This window comes from Carassius gibelio, chromosome B6, assembly GCF_023724105.1.
Source record: "Carassius gibelio isolate Cgi1373 ecotype wild population from Czech Republic chromosome B6, carGib1.2-hapl.c, whole genome shotgun sequence".
In the NCBI taxonomy this organism is placed as follows: domain Eukaryota; kingdom Metazoa; phylum Chordata; class Actinopteri; order Cypriniformes; family Cyprinidae; genus Carassius; species Carassius gibelio.
Genome location: NC_068401.1, coordinates 10744963 through 10766359, shown reverse-complemented (window position 1 = coordinate 10766359; position 21397 = coordinate 10744963). Strand labels below are relative to the sequence as shown.

Below are 21397 nucleotides of genomic sequence, written 5' to 3'. Positions count from 1 at the left end.
TCAATCTAGGCTAAGCGCACAATAAACAATGTTAATTACGTTCTTTTCAGTTCTTTCAACAGTCAAATGAGAGAACCCCAAAAATGTACTTCATAATCCTAAACAGCCGAGTGGAAAGTATAGGACTTGACATTAAGACAAAGATGAGAATATTTTGAGGGTGATGCTGGAGCTCATTTATCATAAAAGGAAACCATATTTCATAGCTTCCCGTTTGCTTTGTTCTAGTGTGGTACATCAATACACACACATCTCCAATACCACCAAACTAGCGCTGCCCAGAGAAGCCACCCTCCAGCTATTCATCATGCCATTGATTTGAGAGGCTGATGGAGCACACTGGGCCCCCTACAAACATCTGATCTATTTCATTTAGCTTGCTCCTCTGGGTTTTAGGTTCATAACTCCGTGTACAGCTTGCAGCTTTGCATTCTGATGGTAGAGTCATCCCTGAAGCCATGAGATAGAGAGCTATTTTTTGTCTTGTGGACTATATGTTAACATCATTTATGTAAAATATCTTAGTCAGAACAGTACTAAATTAAAAATAACATACATTTTGTATGGTCTCTCTTATTTTGTTAAAATTATTCAAATTTTCACAGATTCTGCAAGGGGTTCCAAAACTTTCGAATTTTCGAATATTGCCGATGTTTGATTGATAGTCGAATCATATATTTGGGGGCGGGGCAAAAGACATTGAGTCAAGTCAGACATTCGACAGTCATAATTGCTGAAGTTAACACACAGGGAAAATGTGTAATGAATGGCTCGCAGATACAAACATATAATGTTTGGTAGTACCCATGGTTTTTGACCTTTTAACTTTTTTTGTAAATTAGTAGTCAATTATGGAGTAGGCAAAACAGAATTAGTACAAAGTCATCCACACAGGACAAATTAAATGTTAATGAAATGTAATAATATGCAAATAATGCACCCAACAATTAATTTTGTAGTTAATGAAATGAGAAGTGCTCACCAGTGTTTTGGTGTAACTTGACTCAAGCTGATCACCTCATCTAAGATCTCATTTTTGGCTTTCTCAAACAGCTCGTTCTATGAATGAGGAGCATGACATACACAGTATAAAACATAAAACGTCATAAGAAATTATACAGTACATTACAGGATTTTTAAGTAATAAATAACTAATATTAGAAATTAGAAATTAACGTTGCTTTGATTATTTTACCATACATGAATTAGAATACAAGAATGCTGACACTTAAAAGGTTTAGTTCACCCAAAAATGAAAATTAGCCAGTTTAACTCACCCTCAAAGCATCCAAGGTGTATTCGACTTTCTTGTTTCAGACGAATCCAGTCTGAGTTACATAAAAACAATTGTCCTGGCCCCTCCAAGCCTCACAATGGGGCTAAGTGGGTGTTTTTTGTCAACAGTTCAGAAGACATGAAATAAAGCGCACGCATCAGTAATAAAATGTCCCTCACGTGGCTCAGGGGGGGTTGATAAATGCCTCCTGTAGTGAATAAATGCATTTTTGTATGAAAAATTTCACTTTTTTTCTCTCTTCCAATGACTGTGGTATGCGGTTGAGACTGGCTTTCCAGTGCTCCTGTAATCAAAACCCCAAAACCAGCATATCTGCACAATGCATATGTCCTACGTCATCCGCCGGAATGGCTTGCATGTATGACAGTCAGTGAGAAATGAAAAAAAAGTGTTTATTAATGTTCGAAATATGGATATTTTCTTACAAAACACATGGATCCACTACAGGAGACCTTTATTTATCCCTCGGAGCCATATGAGGCATGTTTAATGGATGAGCGCACTTAAATTTTTATGTCTTCTAGACTGTTGAGGCAATGTTGTTTGATTGTAAGGCAATGTTTTCATTTTTGGGTAAACTAGCCCTTTAACAAGGAGTCCTAGAATTAAAGATCTAGATAGTTTAATCAGGAGACAGTTCTTACCCTGTCCAGCTCTCGTAAGCGAGGGTAGTTGTTTTTCCACTCAGTCTCCAGGTTAAATCGGGATGCTGGTCAACAGGAAACATAAAGAAAAGTTCATTTAGATTTTTTTTTTTTTTTTTAAATCTGGATAGTTACAAAGGATACAGCATTTTTATTTTTATTTTTCTTTAACTATTGACAGTCCACCCAAAAAAATAATTTACTCACCCTCATGTTAAACCTGTACAGAAATAGAAGATAATAATTTAAAGAATTTTGGAAAACAAATGGTTTCAGTTCCCATTGACATCCATAGTATTTTCTTACCAAACAACAGAAATCAAGGGGAATGAAAACTCTGTTACATTCTTCAAAAGTGTTTCTGTTTCACAGGATAAAGAAAGCCATACAGGTTTGGAAGGACTTAAGGGTGAGTAAACGATGATAGAATTTTAATTTTGGGGTGTACTCATTTTATAAATAGCATAACTTAAATAAGGTCACAACTTCGAAAGTTCAGTTCCTCTAACAATACACAATTATTAGTAACTTGGGTATTAATCTCATATCTAAAATAAATAAATAAATAAAGAGATTTTCTATAAAACAATGTGTTCAAAGTTTGCATTGCCACCTATAATAATAGTGAACTTAAACGAAAACTTTTTAGTGACAGCATCCCTATTCTCCTCAGACACTTCGCATCTCCCTCTGTCTAATTCCCCATACAGGGACACCAGACAGACTGCGCTGTGGCCATGATCAATGCACCTGGAGCCAGGCGTGCACTGTATCAGCAACCCCGAGCTCCCCAGGAGCCCTGCATCCCCAGCATACACACGGGCCGGGTGCCTCGCTCACACAATGGAGATGACGCTAATTGCTCTGGTTATCGGGCCAGCCCCAGTGCAGCCGTGGAGATCGATAGCCCACACAAAGGTTTGAGAAGCGTCCCAGGTCAGGCAATAAATCTAGAGGCAGCGTGTTAGCAGGGGTGGCCTGCTAATTGGCAGCGTGGAGGTCTGCAGCATGCCCTGTGCAGAACGTCTGAGCTAAGGTGTGATGGGAATCAGCACGCACAGAACAGGGAAACAGCTCTGCTCAGGTGGGTTTCAGAGTTAAGTGGCTGTCAAACTGTTGGTTTGGATTCTATTAAGGTTTATTTACTACGTCCCCTGAGACCTGATGTGCACTCTACTTCTCAAAATGATCTTGAAAATCAGCATCTTATTAGGGGATAAAAATAGCAATGATCAGGTTAAAGGCCTAAAAGCACAGTCCATGTGCCTTTTTTATTTTTATTATGTAGTTTTCAGATGCAGTATGTTGTAGTAGTTAGCAGTAGTTATCAACCTTTTTGACTCCAAGGCTTCTCATTGTCCACAACAATAATTAAAGGCCCAATTACTTTTTTCAAGTTATTTATGAATTTACTGAATAAGGATGGAGCCATTTCACCAACTATGACGATGTTCATGTATTAGCAACATAAACGATGAATAAAAATGTTATGTACATTTATAACACTATACTTTGTTTACATCTAGTCATCTAGCAGACACTTTTATACAAAGCGCCTTACAAACGAGGATAATAAAAGCATGTAATTGCTACATTACCTTAACTTATTTGACATATTTCTTTCTTCTGACCACTGTATATAATCTCTCAATATTTTTTCCTCTTTTGGAAAGACACAGAAAAGCTGTCGTAGATTTTTCTTTTGCTTCTAGAGCAAATGGGAATGCAAAAAAAAGAAAAAACATTTGTGAGATTTCTAATGTCCCTCTATTGGGCCCTTGGCTCCCTAAAGGTTTGACAGATAAGGAAATTTGACAGATATGGAAAAACATAGCCTGGACATTGGGTTTAATTTTTTCTTTTGTGGTTCACGGGGTGGGGGTGTAAATGAAAAAGGTTTGGATCAACATGTGGGCTCTATAAAGTAGACAGAACGTTCATTCTTGAGTGAACGATCCCTCTAAGATCTGTTCATCTTACCTTTGAAGGCATCTGCTTGTTGTTCTACTGACTCCCTGACCATCTTCCAGAAGCAGTCTGACACAGCAAGACTCAGGTTCTTTGTGGTCACCTGATGAGCTTTCAACATGCCATCCCTTCAGCAGTTTAGAAAAATATTGTACAATCAAAATGTGTGACAGATTATAGAAGAGGCAAGTTAGAAACATGCATTTGACTCGTACCTCAGCAGTCGTGAGCTCTGAAAGAAGTCCTCCTCGTAGTCCTTGATGGAGTCTATGCTTTCATTAGAACTGCCTACAAAAGAATCATGGGATTGAATGATTTCAAGTGCACCAAATTTCAAATGTAAATGGTTTCTAGAAATATTCATGCTTACCTTTGCCGGTTACTACAGCAAAGTAGCCCAAAGCCTTCATTGGGAATAACTTGCCTTCAACTATTTGCTGGATCTACAAATAAAATGAATTTGAAGCAAATATCATGAAGTAAAAAATTCTAATGAATGTCTTCATCTGTACACAACTGCAGTCAATAGTGCTTGTTTAGAGTCACAAAATGCCTCCCTCTAGTGGCTAAAACAGGAAGTAACACATTATCAAGAGTATGTATGGAAAGAGTATGAATCTAAAGGTCTTACTCTGCTTGGACTAGCTAGGTTCTTTTCTGCCAGGTCAACCTTGGTAAGAACAAAGATGGTCCTTTTACCCTGAGGGTCCATCTGACTGACCAGATCAGTGACTATACTGCGCTCTGCGTCTACTGAGCCATCTGAAAGAGAGAAACAAACCGACAGAGAAATATTCACAGAGTTGGCTAAAGAGAACGCTAGTATTTTATGACAAACATTTTAACAGAAGAAAACTCACCCTGAATGCAGAGGATGATGGCATTTGGATTCTGCATGTAGGCTTTACTGATGCTGAAAATGGTTTCTTTTGTGTCAGCCGCCATGCCTGTTGTCACAGTCTGTATACAAATGAAACAGTCAGTGACATCAAACATGCTCTGCATAGATGTTTGTGGTTAGATTAGGTGTAAAACTGTATGAAATGTGCACAAAACTTACACTGATGACACCCGGCAAGTCAACGAGCACCATTCTCTGAATTCCTGGACCCTTTACACTAAGAGAGATGGTCTAACACGGAATAACAAACACATGAATGATGAATAAAAAAGTATTCGGGAAGATTCAATTCAAAACATTTTCACGAAAGCAGTGAAGGAAAAGGAAGTGTAGGCTCTCACCTCTGGGCTTACTGTCTGACCTTCCTTCACACTCTTCCTCATCCTGATTTCGATCTCGTGCCTCAATGCTGCAAGCTAGAAACAAAAAGAAACCTATCTCAGTGACCTGAGAGTGAAATATAGAGACTGGCAAATTTGTACAAAATAATTTGAGTTAAGAATAGGGGTGCTCCGATCAGGATTTTTGAGGCTGATCACCGATCACAGATAGCAGTATCTGCTGATACGATCACCAATACCGAAATTTTAAAGTCTAAAGTCTTCTTTCATGTGGAATTATTTAATGTGATGGTCCCATCAAGATTATTCAGGGCCTGAATTTTATTTTTGAAAATGAATTCCCCTCTTAGGTGACTCTTTGAAAGAGGAGGGGTCGAGAGGGCCTTTTTTAGAAATTTTTCCAAAATATATATTTATCTCACCTAAATGTTTGACCATGCACTGCATTTTTGTTTTGACAATCGTGCAATTGTTGCACAGCAGCTTACACACAGCACAAGCCCGATTTTGTGAGCTGTATGTGAGGCGGCTTTTTTCACCAGGTTCACACATACTCCGTTTGCAGTGCATATGTAGCCTGACTATGTCAGACTTCCTACTTCCGCTCAATTTCATTTCGCTTCTGTACTCAGTCTGATACAGCGTCAGAGCTTTCTGTTTGCCACCGGTCTGAAAACAGCCGGGCCAATCAACGAGCAGAGGGCGGGCTGAGAGCCGTGACGTAGATGCTAAGTACCGAGTTTTAAATTGTAGGTTAGAGAAATCGAAAACCAAAACGACCGCGGAAATGGGAAACGAGACACGGGATGCAATTCGCTCTGTTATGGAGAACATTCAACTCTTTTTCAAACTGAAGCCAGAACAAGAAGAGTGTTTAACAACAGGTTTACAGTGGAAATTCAATCATAGATTTGAGTTCGATGCATGATGTCTGTGCATCGATGCGGCTGTACAGGCGCATAACATATGTCATAACTAAACGTATCTGATTGGCTTACGGGTAACCAATGATTTTAAACTTCAGACAAGCGCCCCCTAGCGAGAGAGAATAGGGCGATAGTGATTGGTAGTCGATCAATCGGAGCACCCCTGGTTAACAAACTTACATCCGCCTCTTTCCCAAGGTCGAACTCACGAGTGCTGTCTTTGAACATTGCTACATGGTGAGGGCCTTCACTCAATGTCACCTACAGGTAAACACATCACAATTATTATAATATTTACTGTACAATTATTGTTCATGTGTCTTTAACTACTATCTGAGTGTGGTTTGTTTAATTCACCTTGACAGGAGATCTGGTCATCATTTCTCCAGAGCCTCTGGGGAAGATCCTAGCTTGAGCTATCATCTCCAACACACTGGTCTTTCCTGCACTCTGGTCTCCAACTACCACCACCTAGTGAAGAGAAGACAGAAGATGGTTATGTCTGAACCATTAAGGGGTGCTCCATATAACCACATAGCAGTGAAACAATTAAGATTATATAATATATATAATAAAAATGCAAAATAAATAAATAAATATTACATTGAAGGAAGAGGCAAAAAAAACACATTGGCTTATTTAAAGAAAAATAATACTGACTCTTGGTAGATGATCTTGAGTATTGTAGTTAGAATCATAATCTGAGAGAATGTCCAGGACCTCAGAGTACAAATCAATCAAAGATTTCTGCACAGAATCAAAAACAGGAGAAATGCATCAATAAAACCCTGTGATTTGTTCTTTATGTACAGCAATGAAAAAAAATAATAAAAGAAGTGCTTTATTGCATGTATCACTTATATGCATAGTTGAAGAATGTTAAACCTGTGTCTGACCTTCAGTGTTGTGGGTAACGCGTTACAAAGTAACGCGTTAGAGTACTCTAATTACTTTTTTCCTGAAATTTGTAACTTAACACGTTAGTTTCGTGCGTAAGTAATCAGTAACTTCGTTATTTTTTAAAAAAAAGTAATCCGTTATTTTAAGGAAAGGAAAATCCCGACTGCAGCCTGCTTTTTGTCAGACAGTAGTCCTAGGTCTACTGTGCCACCTGCGGATGTACAGTATCAGCGGAGCCGAAGCTCTGTGATCGTAAAGTCAATGGCTGTGATGCGTCTGTGCCCTGCGCCTGACCCTGTGTGTGTGTGTGGGTTTTTTTTTTTTTTTTTTTGAACTCCCGGCAAGATAGCAGAGAGGACAGCGTTTGGTTTATGGAAGTACGCACATTATTTTCAATTTGTCAACGAAAAAGAAAAGAACATAACGGTAAAATGCACACTCTGCTTTGGTGAAAAGCTTCTGTCGACCGCCAAAAATTCTACCTCAAATTTAACGCTACGTTTTAATCACTACTTTGAAGAGTAAATGTAAGAGGACTGTGTTAAAGCGAATTTAGGCTTGTGACTGTGAGTGACACTTTAATAATAATTAGTTCGGCTATTAAGCGATTTGTCATTTGCCTGTGTGGCAGTGAAGGATTTAATTCGGTTTGTTATCATTTTTGTTTGACAGGCAGCTGTTAATTTCTGTTAGATCATTGGCTGGCTGGTTGTTCATCATTTCTAAATGGATTTAAATCTGCAAGCCTGTTTAAGGTTGTGTTTACAACCTTAAAGCATACTTGTACTTTGATAACTGCATTATTTAAAGTTAAAGAAAAATCAGGAGTTATCTTGTGGTGCTCATAATATACAGTAGCCTAGGCTACCCGGGCTGGGTAACGTTAGGTGCGAATTTTGATTAATAATATGTTCTATGATAATAAATAAATAAAACGCCATGTGGAATAGCCGATTGCTGACTGTCTATCCTGTTATTGTTATTCTGCAGTGTTAATTTAGTCGGATGACTGACGTTATTCATTGTCGGGAGTCACGACTTCTAGATGCATTTAAAGGGGCCGGGGGCTATGTCTGTCGTGTGTCGTGTGTGAGCCGCTGCAAAAGGCTTTTAATTTTTGGTAACGCATGAGTACTCTAACGCGTTACTTTTATGAATAGGTAACGCTGTATCATAACTGATTACTTTTAATTGATGGTAACGTTGTAACCTAACTAACTACTTTCCAAAGTAACTATACCCAACACTGCTGACCTTGACTTTTCTTTGGTGAATACCCTTGTCATCTTTTTGCAACACCACTTTCCTTAGTTCCTTATTCTCCTTTTCCAGACGCTCCAGCATCCGTTGGTACTTTAACTGCATAAGCATGAGGGAAATAAAGGATAAAATGTATAAAAATCGAGCATGATGAAAAGGTTACTAGGTTTAGTAAAAAAAAAAAACAAGGCTCAAAATCAGTGGCACATAGCTGTTAATACCTGTGTTCGAAGAAGTTCTTCCTGAAGCTGGTCAACTTTTTCTTTATCAGATGACTGAAAGCACAAGAAACAATGTAGCAGACTATGACCATGTTATTTATTTTTAGTAAAGCTGATGATCTTCCTAATATCCCCATGTAAGAGCCATTGCACAAACAATCCACATCTCATGCACTGAGTTCCAGCATGCATCCCAGCAGAGGAAAGGCAAGTTAATGCAAAGAGAAGAAATTTCCCTTCTAGGTTTTTCAAGCATTTAATTAATCATTTATTCTTTACACAAATCACCACACTTCAAAAAATGATTTGTAAAGAATGCATCAAGAGCACGAAATCATTTCTTGGCCCACACCTGCAATGCAATTGTTGATTACCAAATCATAGAAAAGCAGTGGATGATTTAAAGAGAGAAGGACATAAAGGTAAACATCAAACACACAAACACACATCTGCATAAAAAAAGGTGCTTTTGTAATGGTCTTTGTTTAGTGCTAAATAAAATGTATTTCACCTATGTGCATTAGAATTAATTCTGGTGTTAGGCAGGTTATTTTGCTGGCTGACAGCTGGAGCAAAGTGCATTGCTCTCCATGTTTCAGGACAGCACACCACTCCATGCAGTGAATATTAACTGTATACATTGAACTGTGAAAGTAAATGGGTTGCATGGGCGAGGCAGAATGGATAGAGTTTGGGCTTAGCACACAAATGATGAAATTGTAAAGGTTTCACTTATTCTGCTAGCAATAGGTGGATAGCAAATATGTTTTGACTTTCACAATAAGAAAACGTTTAGAGCAGGGGTCTTTTGAAAGCTGCTTGAATAAAACGAAGCATCTTACTGTATTGTTTAAATTGCTAAAAGATGGTTTCAAAGTCACTCAGAGTATGATTCTTAAAAATCTAAAGAATTTAAAGTCTTCAAAAGTCTGAGACCACCCAAAATATCTGTGATCCGGTCATCATAAGTTGTTGAAATTTGCAGTAATATAAACCATGAAATATTTCATGCATAAATATTTTGCACTATTTATAGGTCCCCAATAAAATGAGCAAATTTATGATACTATGAAACCGGGAGGCTGTGATGTCCCATAGACTGCCAAGTAAGTTACGCTGTCAAAGTCCAGAAAAGTATGAAAAGTATCGTCAGAATAGTCCATCTGCCATCAGTAGTTCAACTAACTTTATGAAGCAATGAGAATACCATTTATAAGTGAAGAAAACAAAAATGACAACTTTATTCAACAATTTTTCTGGACCTTGACAGTGTAACTTACTTGGCAGTCTATGGTACAGTCATAAGCCTCCCGGTTTTCATCCAAAATATCTTAAATTGTCTTCTGAAGATGAACAAAGCTTTTACGGGTTTGGAACGGCATGGGGGTAAGTGATTAATAACTAAATTTACATTCTGGGGTGGAGTATCCCTTTAATGATGTATTTAAATGCACATGAGAGTTATCTTTTCTGTATGGGTCATGCTAGAAATCACAGAATACACTTAATAAATAATAAACTCAAATCCAAATGTTTTATCTTGAAATAAGCCACATAGAAAAATATAGGAACCTATGCCTGCCTAATTAACTCCATCAACTAGGTGGCTTGGGCAGGGGAGGTTTCCAAAGCACATTAACTGTTCACTGGAATGCCTCAGGGATCAGTTCTTGGATCCCTCCTCTTCTCCATATTAAGGTGCTGATCATATAATTAGAATATCATCAAAAAGTTTATTTCACTAATTCCATTCATAATGTTTAACTTGTAAATTATATTATTATTATTTCTTATAATTTTGATGATTATAACTGAAATCTTGTCCAACTGAAAAGTATGAAAATAAAAAGTATGAGCATGTACAGCACTCAATACTTAGTTGGGGCTCCTTTTGCCTGAATTACTGCAGCAATGCAGCGTGGCATGGAGTCGATCAGTCTGTGGCGCTGCTCAGGTGTTATGAGAGCACAGGTTGTTCTGATAGTGGCCTTCAGCTCTTCTGCATTGTTGGGTCTGGCATATCGCATCTTCCTCTTCACAATATGTTAAGGTCAGGCGAGTTTGCTGGCCAAATAAGAACAGGGATACCATATTCCTTAAACCAGGTAATGGTAGCTTTAGCACTGTGTGCAGGTGCCAAGTCCTGCTGGAAAATGAAATCTGCATCTCCATAAAGTTGGTCAGCAGCAGGAAGCATGAAGTGTTCTAAAACTTCCTGGTATATGGTTGTGTTGACCTTGGACCTCAGAAAACACAATGGACCAACACCAGCAGATGACATGGCACCCCAAACCATCACTGACTGTGGAAACTTTACACTGGACCTCAAGCAACGTGGATTGTGTGCCTCTCCTCTCTTCCTCCAGACTCTGGGACCCTGATTTCCACAGGAAATGCAAAATTTACTTCCATCAGAGAACATAACTTTGGACCACTCAGCAGCAGTCCAGTCCTTTTTGTCTTTAGCCCAGGCGAGGCGCTTCTGACGCTGTCTGTTGTTCAAGAGTGGCTTGACACAAGGAATGCGACAACTGAAACCCATGTCTTGCATTCGTCTGTGCGTAGTGGTTCTTGAAGCACTGACTCCAGTCTACTCTTTTTGAATCTCCCCCACATTTTTGAATGGGTTTTGTTTCACAATCCTCTCCAGGGTGTGTTTATCAGTATTGCATGTACACTTGTTTTCTACCACATCGTTTCCTTCCCTTTGCCTCTCTATTAATGTTCTTGGACACAGAACTCTATGGACAGCCAGCCTCTTTTGCAATGACCTTTTTGTCATTTTTGCAATGACCTTGCCCCATGATTGTTTAGCCTACAGAACTAGACTGAGAGACCATTTAAAAGCCTTTGCAGGTGTTTTGAGTTAATTAGCTGATTAGAGTGTGGCACTAGGTGTCTTCAATATTGAACCTTTTCACAATATAAAAATTTTCTGAGATGCTGAATTTAGGATTTCCTTAGTTGTCAGTTATAATCATCAAAATTAAAAGAAAAAAACATTTGAAATATATCAGTCTGTGTGTAATGAATTAATATAATATACAAATTTCACTTTTTTAATGGAATTAGTGAAACAAATAAATAAAATGGTCAAAAGAACATCACCTACAGCCCAACCTAGCAAAGACTGAGCTTCTTGTCTTCCCTGCCACTCCAACTCTACAGCATGATTTTACTATCCAGTTTAATATCAACAATTACCCCATCCAGTTCAATGAAATCCTGGTGTAATCTTCAGTGAACATCTGACTTTTAAAGACCACATTGCAAAAACTACTCTATCTTGCATGTTTGCACTGCACAACATCAGAAAGTTCAGGCCCTTCCTAACAAAGCATGCTACGCAACTTCTTGTCCAGGCCCTTGTTATCTCTAGACTGGACTGCTGCAATCGCCTTCTTGATGGACTTCCATTATGCAAAATCTAAACTTTACAAATGATTCCGAATGCAGCGGCATGAATGGTCTTCAATGAACCCAAAAGAGACCATGACATACCTCTCTTTATCTCCCTGCACTGGCTACCAGTTGTGGCTCGCATAAAGTTCAAGACACTGATGCTTGCATATAGAACATCCACAGCCACCCTCCTACTTCCACTCATCTTTGAGAATCTACATCCCCTCCAGAAGTCTGAGATCTACGAGTGAGTGACATCTCGTGCTACCATCACAGAGGCACAAAATCACTTTCCAGAACATTTTCGTTCACCGTTCCTGGCTGGTGGAATTCACGTCCCACCCCAATCTGAATGCTGAATCCCTGACAATTTTCAAGCAACACCTGAAAACTCATCTCTTTCGTCACTATTCGACTTCATCTATAAAAATAAATAAATAAAAAACTTTGCTTTCTCTTTCCTTAATCTCTCCCTGTCTAATTACTCTGAACAATGCATGAAACTTTGTATTATACTTATCTGTTTTGTAACTAGAGTATATTAAGGCATTAGTTCTCTCACATTAGTCATTGATACCTCCACCATTCCTATTTTTTATATTCAGCTAGTAAGTATTTTGGGGAAATTTGTGCGTGTCATTATTTAAATATATGCTATTAAAAGGCATAAAACAGCTACAAAAGAATGGTGTGGAGCTGCCAAAGACTGGCATAAGTGGGTCTACAACATCAGAGGGGTGGTGGGGGAATGGACCTTCACCTTGCGTTTGGACTGCGAGGGGCTGGGGTTCGGGTTCGGGGTCGGGCTGGGACTGGGGTCACGTGGCGGAGGCGGAGCATTATTGGCTGCCGCCTGCCGCATCTCCTCCTCATGCTGCTGGATCTGCTGTTGAATGAGTATAAGCTCGCTGAGCAGCCCCTGCTGAGGGACGGCACAGTGACAGAGACGGGCAATCAATCAACCTGATTACCAACTAATAGGAGGATATGGCAGAGATTTTGGGAAATGGTCTACCTAACATTAATATACTGCTCTTGGTAATAAAGTAGTTTTGAATCTAACCCAGTTATGATGAACCTAAAACCTTGAAGACCATAAGAGACAAACATAAGGGTCTCCAAGCAAAAGGCAGGGGGAAGATTTGAACTATAAAGACCAGAGGGAATTAAAAATATATTTATTCACACTAATAATGTTGAATCACATTCGAGACCTGCACATAGAGTCAGTATTGTCAAGCTGCTATAATTGCAGTAAAGGCAACCCTAATAGTTTTTAATAGATGAACTAAGATCACATAAAAGCAGGCATTTGAGGTACAATGAGTGATTTAGCTGCAGAGCAGTGCAAAGTCGGAAGCTTGAGAGAGCAGATATTACAAGACATCTTTCAAATACATGCTTCTTCCGTACATTGGAATTAATTTTGTATTTCATAATTTTGTCTTACATTATATACACAAATATGTCTTATGCTTTTAGCTTCATTTATTTGAATAAAATATTGTAAAAATATTATTAGAGAAGTAAGTGTATTATCAATATCTTGGTACTGCGATAGCAAAAATTAATTGATATCGTGGTCACATGACAATATGAAACCATAGGTCTTCCGGGCAAAAAGTGTAGTTTTTAAAATATATTTACATTTCTTATTCTAAAATAAAAGGTCTTTAAAGGGGGTGTGAAATGCTCGTTTTCACTCAATATCCTGTTAATCTTGAGTACCTATAGAGTAGTACTGCATCCTTCATAACTCCAAAAAGTCTTTAGTTTTATTATATTCATAAGAGAAAGATAGTCTGTACCGATTTTTCCCGGAAAAACACGACCGACTGGAGGCGTGACGTGTGGGCGGAGCTAAAGAATCACGAGCGCTAGTAGGCTTTTACGTTGAGAGCATGTGGCAGCTGTGACATTACCGTGAGGAAAAAACATCATCCAAAACAAACCATGGCTAACAGTCAGATTCAGCCGTTTATTTATGATCCAGAATCAGATCCCGAGGCTGAAACTGAACGAGAGCAGAAGCAGCAACGACTCGCTCCGAGCGGGGCTCGAACCCGGGTCTCCGATGGGAGGCGGACGCACTAACAAGGAGGCAGAGATATTTGAAGCAGTTTTACTCACCGCCTGCGGTTCCAACACACGATCGTGACCCTTTCGTTGGGATTGCATCATCCTTAAGAAATAAACGATACGCAAATCTGTCGTCAAACTGGGCCTTGTTTCTAAAACAAGCATTTTCGAAATGCAGGGAACAAACAAAAACACTTGCACAACTCCGTTGATGCTCTGTAAAAATAAACTCCATCCACTGGTCCCTTAATGCTGTTTTTTTTTTGGTAATCTGTGCAGGGTTATCTTGCCCTGGCAACCAAAACTACACTCCTTTTGTGACATTTTGCGATGCTCTCGTTTTGATCAGTGATTGTCTGCTCAGCCTCTCATTGCTCTGCTATACGGGAGCGTGCGCTCTTCCGGCAGAAGTGCCTTAGGACCCATATAAGGAAATTCCACTCCATCTAACATCACACAGAGCCATACTCGAAAAAAACTTTCCGAAACTTGTGACAAACTGGAAGGAGTATTTTTGTAACAGAAATACTCCTTCAAACGTACAACTTAATTTTTGAAACTTTGTCCATGTTTAGCATGGGAATCCAACTCTTTAACAGTGTAAAAAACTCAGTATGCATGAAATAGCATTTAACCCCCCCTTTAAAGTTGTGTTTTGGGCCATAATGCTTTGGCACAGAATGTGTCAAACGAAATAAAACCGAAAGCCAATATGACTTATTCCCTTCAAGTCTGTTGATGTGCATATTAAAGAAAAGCATGCACTTTGTTCAGGTGATCAGTGAATGCAGTGAACTAATTTATTGCATGTGCTCTTAGTTTAGTGCACATTTGGGAATACAACAGCCATCATTTATGCTTTATTTTCACGGCAGATGATTTCACTAGATTTGTGTTTTTGTAAGCCTGTTTTCACTGAAGCTGGAGTTATCTTTACGGTCATTCACAAACATAGTCGATTTAATGCATCCTTGCTGAACAGAAGATTAAATATGCTAATAAAAAATGCTAATATGAAAAACTTAAACTAGTGCTACTCTGAGCTGATTTGTTTCGTTTCACTGCAGAAAATGAGGGTTTTATGAGTGAGGAAACAGAAAATGAGAAGAAAAAAAACTGACATCAAACATTAAAATATCAAGGAGTGAATTGCTCTCAGAGAAGCAATATTTTTAGAGAACGTGTAATGATTAAGACGGACAAACACATAGCTGAAAAAGATAAATTAATCTATCTATAACAAAATATGTGAACCTGCTGCTGGAACACAAACATATTTCTAATAGCCTTGATGCTCATCTGTCATCATGTAAATGGAGAAAAAGAGACATCTGCCCATTAGTGTGCACTGAGAGAGACTTTTTTTATAAAGAATGTGAATATATCCAAAACAGGTAAATTATCAAGAGCAACATGAAGACTACAGCAACAGCACTGCTCACAAATAATAATAATAATAATAATAATAAAAAAAGCACAGGTGAACTATATGAACAAAATTTCTGTTCCAGTATGACAGTACACATATTTTATAATATATAAGCATATATATAAGCTTATATTCATTTTTTATGCTGGGGGACAGCTTAATAAAAAAGCAGCTTCACTTCAACATTAACCAGTTGCGACTAAAACCATGTCCATGTTTAGCAGGACTACAAAAGTGCACGATAGCCACTGACTAATGGTGGCCTGTCTTTTGCAGTACATTTTCAAAACAAATGCACAGCTGCAGTTGGCAACTTAATTAATGCTGAAAAAAGCCCAAGCAACACAGCTAAGCAAAAAAATTCAGGCAAAGAAACTTAAGCTGCCTTAATTATTATAGTGGCTAGAAATACAAAATGATCGCCATATCATGGGCAAGCTTAAGCATTCAGAAAACAGGGTCATTTACCTTCTTAAACTGTTTTTCACTGCTGTCAGACATGGCTGCAGAGGTTGGAGGGATATCTGTTGCTCTCAGGGTTGATTCACCCGTGGTTTCTGGAGTCGGGGTGGGGGTGGGGGGGTTGAAACACACATTTAGCATTTATGTTTTACATCTTAAGAAAAAAAGAATTGCGTGTCAAGTGACAATAAACATTAGCATGCAAAAGCATATTAGCTTGCATTTTAAAGTACATAATTTACATTATGTCACCATATCCCAAAGAGACTCAAAGGTTTGAAAAGTAAATGGTGCAAAAGTGCTCGATAAATAGTTTGTAAATAATATAGGCACACTTCTAGAAGACCATATAAAAGAATGTAATATCATAGTTTTGTAGTGTGGTGATGAGAAAATATGTATAATCTGCTATAGAAAACATGAACAATATATAAAATACAGGTCTATACAATCACTCCTTGTCTAAGATGCTACGAAGAAAATCAGATTAGGTATTCAGTAAGTGTACTTTTCAAAACTCTTGAGCTGTAAGAATTTCAAACATAGAGGATAAATTAGTCAATGACGATGGAGAGAGAGAAAGAGACAAACACAGGGAATGAATGGCCCACAAAATCTTAAGAGAAGAGAAGGTGAAGTCAAGGGACCAAGTGGCAACACAATTGAAATCAGAGTATTCACACATTTTCAGATGCTGTTAGTCTCTGGAACTGCATCTGTAACTGACCCATGTTAACTGAAAGCTTTAGCGTTCAATTTCATCTTGGTTGAATTATAATAAGGCAAACTAATTAGCACTTGAGTCTTTGTAATCTTAAATATAGTCTTTGTAATCTAAACTAAATTTACACAAACTTTAAAAATTTTGTGATCAGTAAATGTATTTTTTAGTTTTTATGGATTTAGTTAGTTAAGCTGTATTAAATTGAACATAAGTGACAATTTAAGTAGGCACATTTACATTGTTACAAATGTATCTTGGGCACCAAATTAGCATATCATAATGACTTATGAAAGACCATATGACAATGAAAACTTACTGACCTCAAACTTTTGAAAACTAATGTAAACAGCAAGGTAACACTGTAATGCTGTTTTCAAACTGAATTTCTGTAACAAAGTAGCAGCTGACTAAGAACATTATTATGATATTTTAGAGATTGTTCCCTTTGATAAGGGGTTTAGCTGGTCCATCCTTAGAGGGGCACACACCCCGTCAATTTAAATCCATTTTACGTAAGTGCAGCAGCGCAGGAGGAATCGAGGCACGCCAAGTGAGGCGTTTACACACCTAATAACAGACGCAGACCAGAAGCTCCATTGACTTCACTACCCAAACCTGTGAAGAATGTGAAGGGAGGGAGAGGAGGAGGGAGGAACAAGAGGAACAAATGAAATGGAAATAAAATACTGTAAAAAATATATAAAATAAAAAAGCGTGAAGAGCTCATTCCATTGCACACTGGATTGGGTTTCTAACAGAAGAGCGGTGTCAGCACTGTATACTGAGAAATATGTTAATGTAAACAAATATATTAAATCTTAAATCATATTATCATTAGGAAGATGCTGATTATGCATATATGAAAGTGATTATAAGCAATGCACAGATGTTTTAAAACAGCATGTACAGAATATTGTAATTCATTCAGTTGATAGAAATCACAAGACCCCAAGGTTAGATTTAGTACCTTTCAGCTGTAGAAATATTCACACACACGTTAACATAAACTGACATTTCCGAACAATTACATTGCAGTGCATCAAGGTTTTTTTTTTTTTTTTTTTTTTTTTAACTCAGAAGAGATAATACACATCAAACTAAAAAGAAAAACAGACACAAATTCACTTTAAACTTAATAAAGAGTGAGTTTGATTAAATGGCCCAATTTGTAATGTATTTTTTTTATATATATTGAAAAATGTACACAACCATTCAAAAGTTTAAGGTTTTCATGTTTTTGAAAAGGGAGTCATTTTGAAAGAACTCCCTTTTTCTCACCCAGGCTACGTTTATTTGATACACAGCATATATGTCATTATTAAAATTTAAAATAACTCTTTTTCCATTTTCATTAATATTTTAAATAGTAATTTATTCCTGAGACTACAAAGTTACCTTTTCTTTAAGCAACTATTACTCCAGTGTCGGAAAACAGTAGTGCTGCTTTATTTTTGTGGAAACCATGTTACATTTTTTTCAGGATTCTTGGAAAAATAAAAAAGCTTAGATAAACTGTAACATTATAAATGCTTTAATGACACTTTTAATAAATTTAATCCAGCTTCGCTGAGTAAAATCATTAATTTATTCTTTTTTTTTTCTTTCCTGACCACAAACATTTGAACAGCAATACATATTTTTAATGAATCATTACACTTTTATTTAACAAAATTGTTCCCCTGTATTCCATTTGTGTCCATCATGAGGTGTGTTTAAAGGACACTGCTTACCACTGGACAGGAGGCTCTTTAGGAAGGTGAAGTTCTCTCCGATCTTTTCCATATCAGGTAATAGTTTGGCTAGATCTTCAAGTTCAGGCAAAGCACTGGCTAGCTTGTCTTTATTCGGGGACACAGAAATTACATTCACAGATTTTAATCAGAAAGTCAATGCCAAAAAATTATTTGCAACTGCAGCATATGCATTTGTTAAACAGGTTTGATCAGAACATGATTCTACAAATTACTTACCTAAATCAATATTTTCACTCAGCTCCCAAACAAAGTCTGGCACAATCCATGTGTACTGGCTCATATCAGGAAACATATCTTTCCATTCATCGTAAGTCTGGAAACAAACAAAACAGACAGGCTACACTGACTAGTGATGCACTAATAAATATTTAACCTGATACCAACGGTAAATAGTATTTTTCTGTTGACAACTGATTTGATAGCTGATAATATATATATATATATATATATATATATATATATATATATATATATATATATATATGTATATATATTTTTTTTTTATCGGTCTATCAGACCGATAGCAAGCTCAGAGTACCTTTTTGTGGACTCTGAATTTGCAAGTAAAAAGACCTTGAGCAAGTTATTTCATATACACAACACAACCAACTACTCAAACATACCTTTTTTGCTGTATATCCGCCTCCAACTGCTGAGCCCAGCAAGATGTACCTCAGTTTCAGCAGTCTGGCTGCAAGACGGGCCACCCAGAAGGACCGGTGCTGTTGATAGCCGTGGCCTCCTGACCGGGATTTGGGAGGACGCATGGGGAGCCTGGAGAGGGATGTGTAATGGCGGGCAGCTGAACAGTGAGGAGGTCTTTGTGGATTGTTGTTAGCAGTGTAGCGGTGATGGATGGCACGGGAGAGCGGGTGCAGTTTCTGCAGCGGAACTCTGAACTTCACCCCCATTCTGGAGGGAAGCAGATTCCTGCAGGCAATGCTGAAGAGAGAAGAACAATGTGATCACTCTGTCACTTCGGAGTCATGCATGACATTTATATTAATACTTGAAGAATTTAGCCTTTATTGTTGAAATGCATGGCTAAAGAATACGGATGGCTCAGTGGTCAAAAGTGTGTCAATTTATAGATGTTATGAAATAACATTATGGCCTCCTAGTCCTCACATAAATAAAACTTAAGATATAAATATGCAATGCAAACTATGTATCTATTTGTGTCACCAAAATATCAAATATATTGTTAAAAAACTAATTAAAATAGCAAACAATATTGCCTTAAAATATTGTCTCCTGCTTTCTTTCAGACACACAATGTATGCAAAACCATAGCATTTATGACCCAATTTTGATAACTGTAACACATTTTAAGCCTTGGAAAGTTAAAAACGATTTTTAAACTGTGAGAATAGCTTGTGATTCACACGGTATGACGTTGTTTGCGATTACAACAGTCCATTTATTGCTGTTATGGAGTAACATCAGAGTTTTCTGCAAATAAAACATGGATATAAACATTAATGAAAAAATATTAATATATTTCTTACATAAGGATATATACCAGTAAAAGCTATTTAAAAAGCAGAAAATGTTGTCTGGTTTCTGTCAGACGCACACTGCACGAAAAAAACACAAAACAGCATTTGACACAAGGTCCCAGTTTTTGACTGTGTTAATAGATCACTAAATACCTGAAAAAGTCATCTTAAGTGCAGGGTTGGGAATCGTTAGAAATTTTCTGGTTCCACCTAATGGTTCCGGTTCCATTAAAATAATTAAACAACTATCAAAACATTTTGCAAAGGAAAAATACACAATACTCAACTACTCAATGCTCAATACCATTTATTACTTGCTGTGAACTTAATTTATAGTTTGGAAATGTCAAAATACAACATATAATACAGTACACGGATCTTCATAAGTAGGGTTGGGTACTGTTAGAAATTTTCCGGTTCTGTTTCCATTTAAATGAACTATTATTATGTTTTTTACTATTTTACCTTCACCGAATGTAGTGTTGCTGGAAGGTAGTAAGAAATGTTGAGTAATGCTAGTCCATCAATCAGCATGTGTTTCAAAGTTGATGTTTTTTACACTATCAATAACATTTTGTTTTCAAGCAGGAATAAGCTGGTTGGCCAAATAGTCCCTTGAGGTTTCAGACACTTGTTCATTTCCCTAAATTTATGAAATATAAACTGTTACACTTATAACCATGTATACTATGGCGAGTGGGGCGGGGCCGAGAGGTGTGGGAGCCAGGAGTGAGGCCAGGTGTAGTGATTGGAGATGAGCTACACCTGCGCCCGCACCGCTACATCCCTCGCCGCTGTGGTGAATCCGCGGTGCCCTCGAGCTGGCGAGGTATGTGCCGCCAGGGACACTCAAGGCGGTGGGCTGGAGCGAGTTGCCGGGGACGGGCGAGCTCGCTGCCGGCTGCCCACAATATGGAGGGGCGGCTGCCGTCCGTGAGGGAGCGGAGGAGTCGGCGCCGTTCGCCAGGGGGCCGGAGTCTGCAGCCTCCACGATGGAATCCGGAGGGGCAGGGAACGGGGGACTCCTGCCGGCTGCCCAAAACCGGAGGAGCCATTGCCGTCCACCGGGCGGCGGAGGAGTGTCGTGCCATTCGCCGAGGGCCGTCCAGTGCCACCGCCAGGCACCGAGGAGGAGATCACCCAGCTGGTGGAGGGCCGAGCAGCAGTGCGAACCTGATTTTTTTTTTTTCTCCCCTCTCTCATCTCTGTCGCTCCTCCTTCCATCTCTTTTTCTCTCGCCTCGTCTGTCCTACCCCCAGGTTCCCTCAGGTCCCCGTGGGCGGTCCCCCATGGAGGGGGGCGGGGGGGAGTAGAGCACAGTCTCGGGAGTACCCCCCGGCCTGCGAGGGGCGATTGGGGTGTGTGGCGAGTGGGGCGGGGCGCAGAGGTGTGGGAGCGAGGAGTGAGGCCAGGTGTAGTGATTGGAGATGAGCTGCACCTGCGCCCCACCGCCGGTATCGAGTCCCATGTAGGAGATGGAAGGATATAAAACTGGAGCGACTATAGTGAAGGACGAGAGAGGACCAGGCCTGGATAATATTTTATGTTTTGCTTTTTATTTTGTGCGCACTAGTCGTCCGTGAGGGGCTG

At 38.7% G+C, this 21397-nt stretch overlaps 1 protein-coding gene across 5 annotated transcripts in view; it reads right to left on the bottom strand.

Annotated features, from left to right (window-relative positions):
- Window positions 1-21397, bottom strand: part of LOC127959744 (dynamin-like 120 kDa protein, mitochondrial) — a 42160-nt gene that overhangs the window by 18832 nt on the left and 1931 nt on the right. Inside the window, exons 2-21 of one of the 5 annotated variants that reach the window (XM_052559102.1) lie at window positions 18932-19250; window positions 18525-18621; window positions 18285-18392; window positions 17122-17169; window positions 15837-15925; window positions 12621-12782; window positions 8459-8512; window positions 8232-8336; window positions 6738-6824; window positions 6435-6548; window positions 6258-6338; window positions 5152-5226; window positions 4970-5041; window positions 4770-4869; window positions 4541-4671; window positions 4280-4352; window positions 4125-4197; window positions 3922-4037; window positions 1942-2006; window positions 983-1059 (exon numbers count right to left, since the gene is read on the bottom strand). In XM_052559102.1, coding sequence (XP_052415062.1) covers window positions 983-1059; window positions 1942-2006; window positions 3922-4037; window positions 4125-4197; window positions 4280-4352; window positions 4541-4671; window positions 4770-4869; window positions 4970-5041; window positions 5152-5226; window positions 6258-6338; window positions 6435-6548; window positions 6738-6824; window positions 8232-8336; window positions 8459-8512; window positions 12621-12782; window positions 15837-15925; window positions 17122-17169; window positions 18285-18392; window positions 18525-18621; window positions 18932-19250 — 2046 coding nt within the window. Of the gene's footprint in view, window positions 1-982; window positions 1060-1941; window positions 2007-3921; window positions 4038-4124; window positions 4198-4279; window positions 4353-4540; window positions 4672-4769; window positions 4870-4969; window positions 5042-5151; window positions 5227-6257; window positions 6339-6434; window positions 6549-6737; window positions 6825-8231; window positions 8337-8458; window positions 8513-12620; window positions 12783-15836; window positions 15926-17121; window positions 17170-18284; window positions 18393-18524; window positions 18624-18931; window positions 19251-21397 lie in introns of those variants that run through there. The other 4 variants (XM_052559106.1, XM_052559104.1, XM_052559103.1 and 1 more) reach the window with 4 other exon arrangements.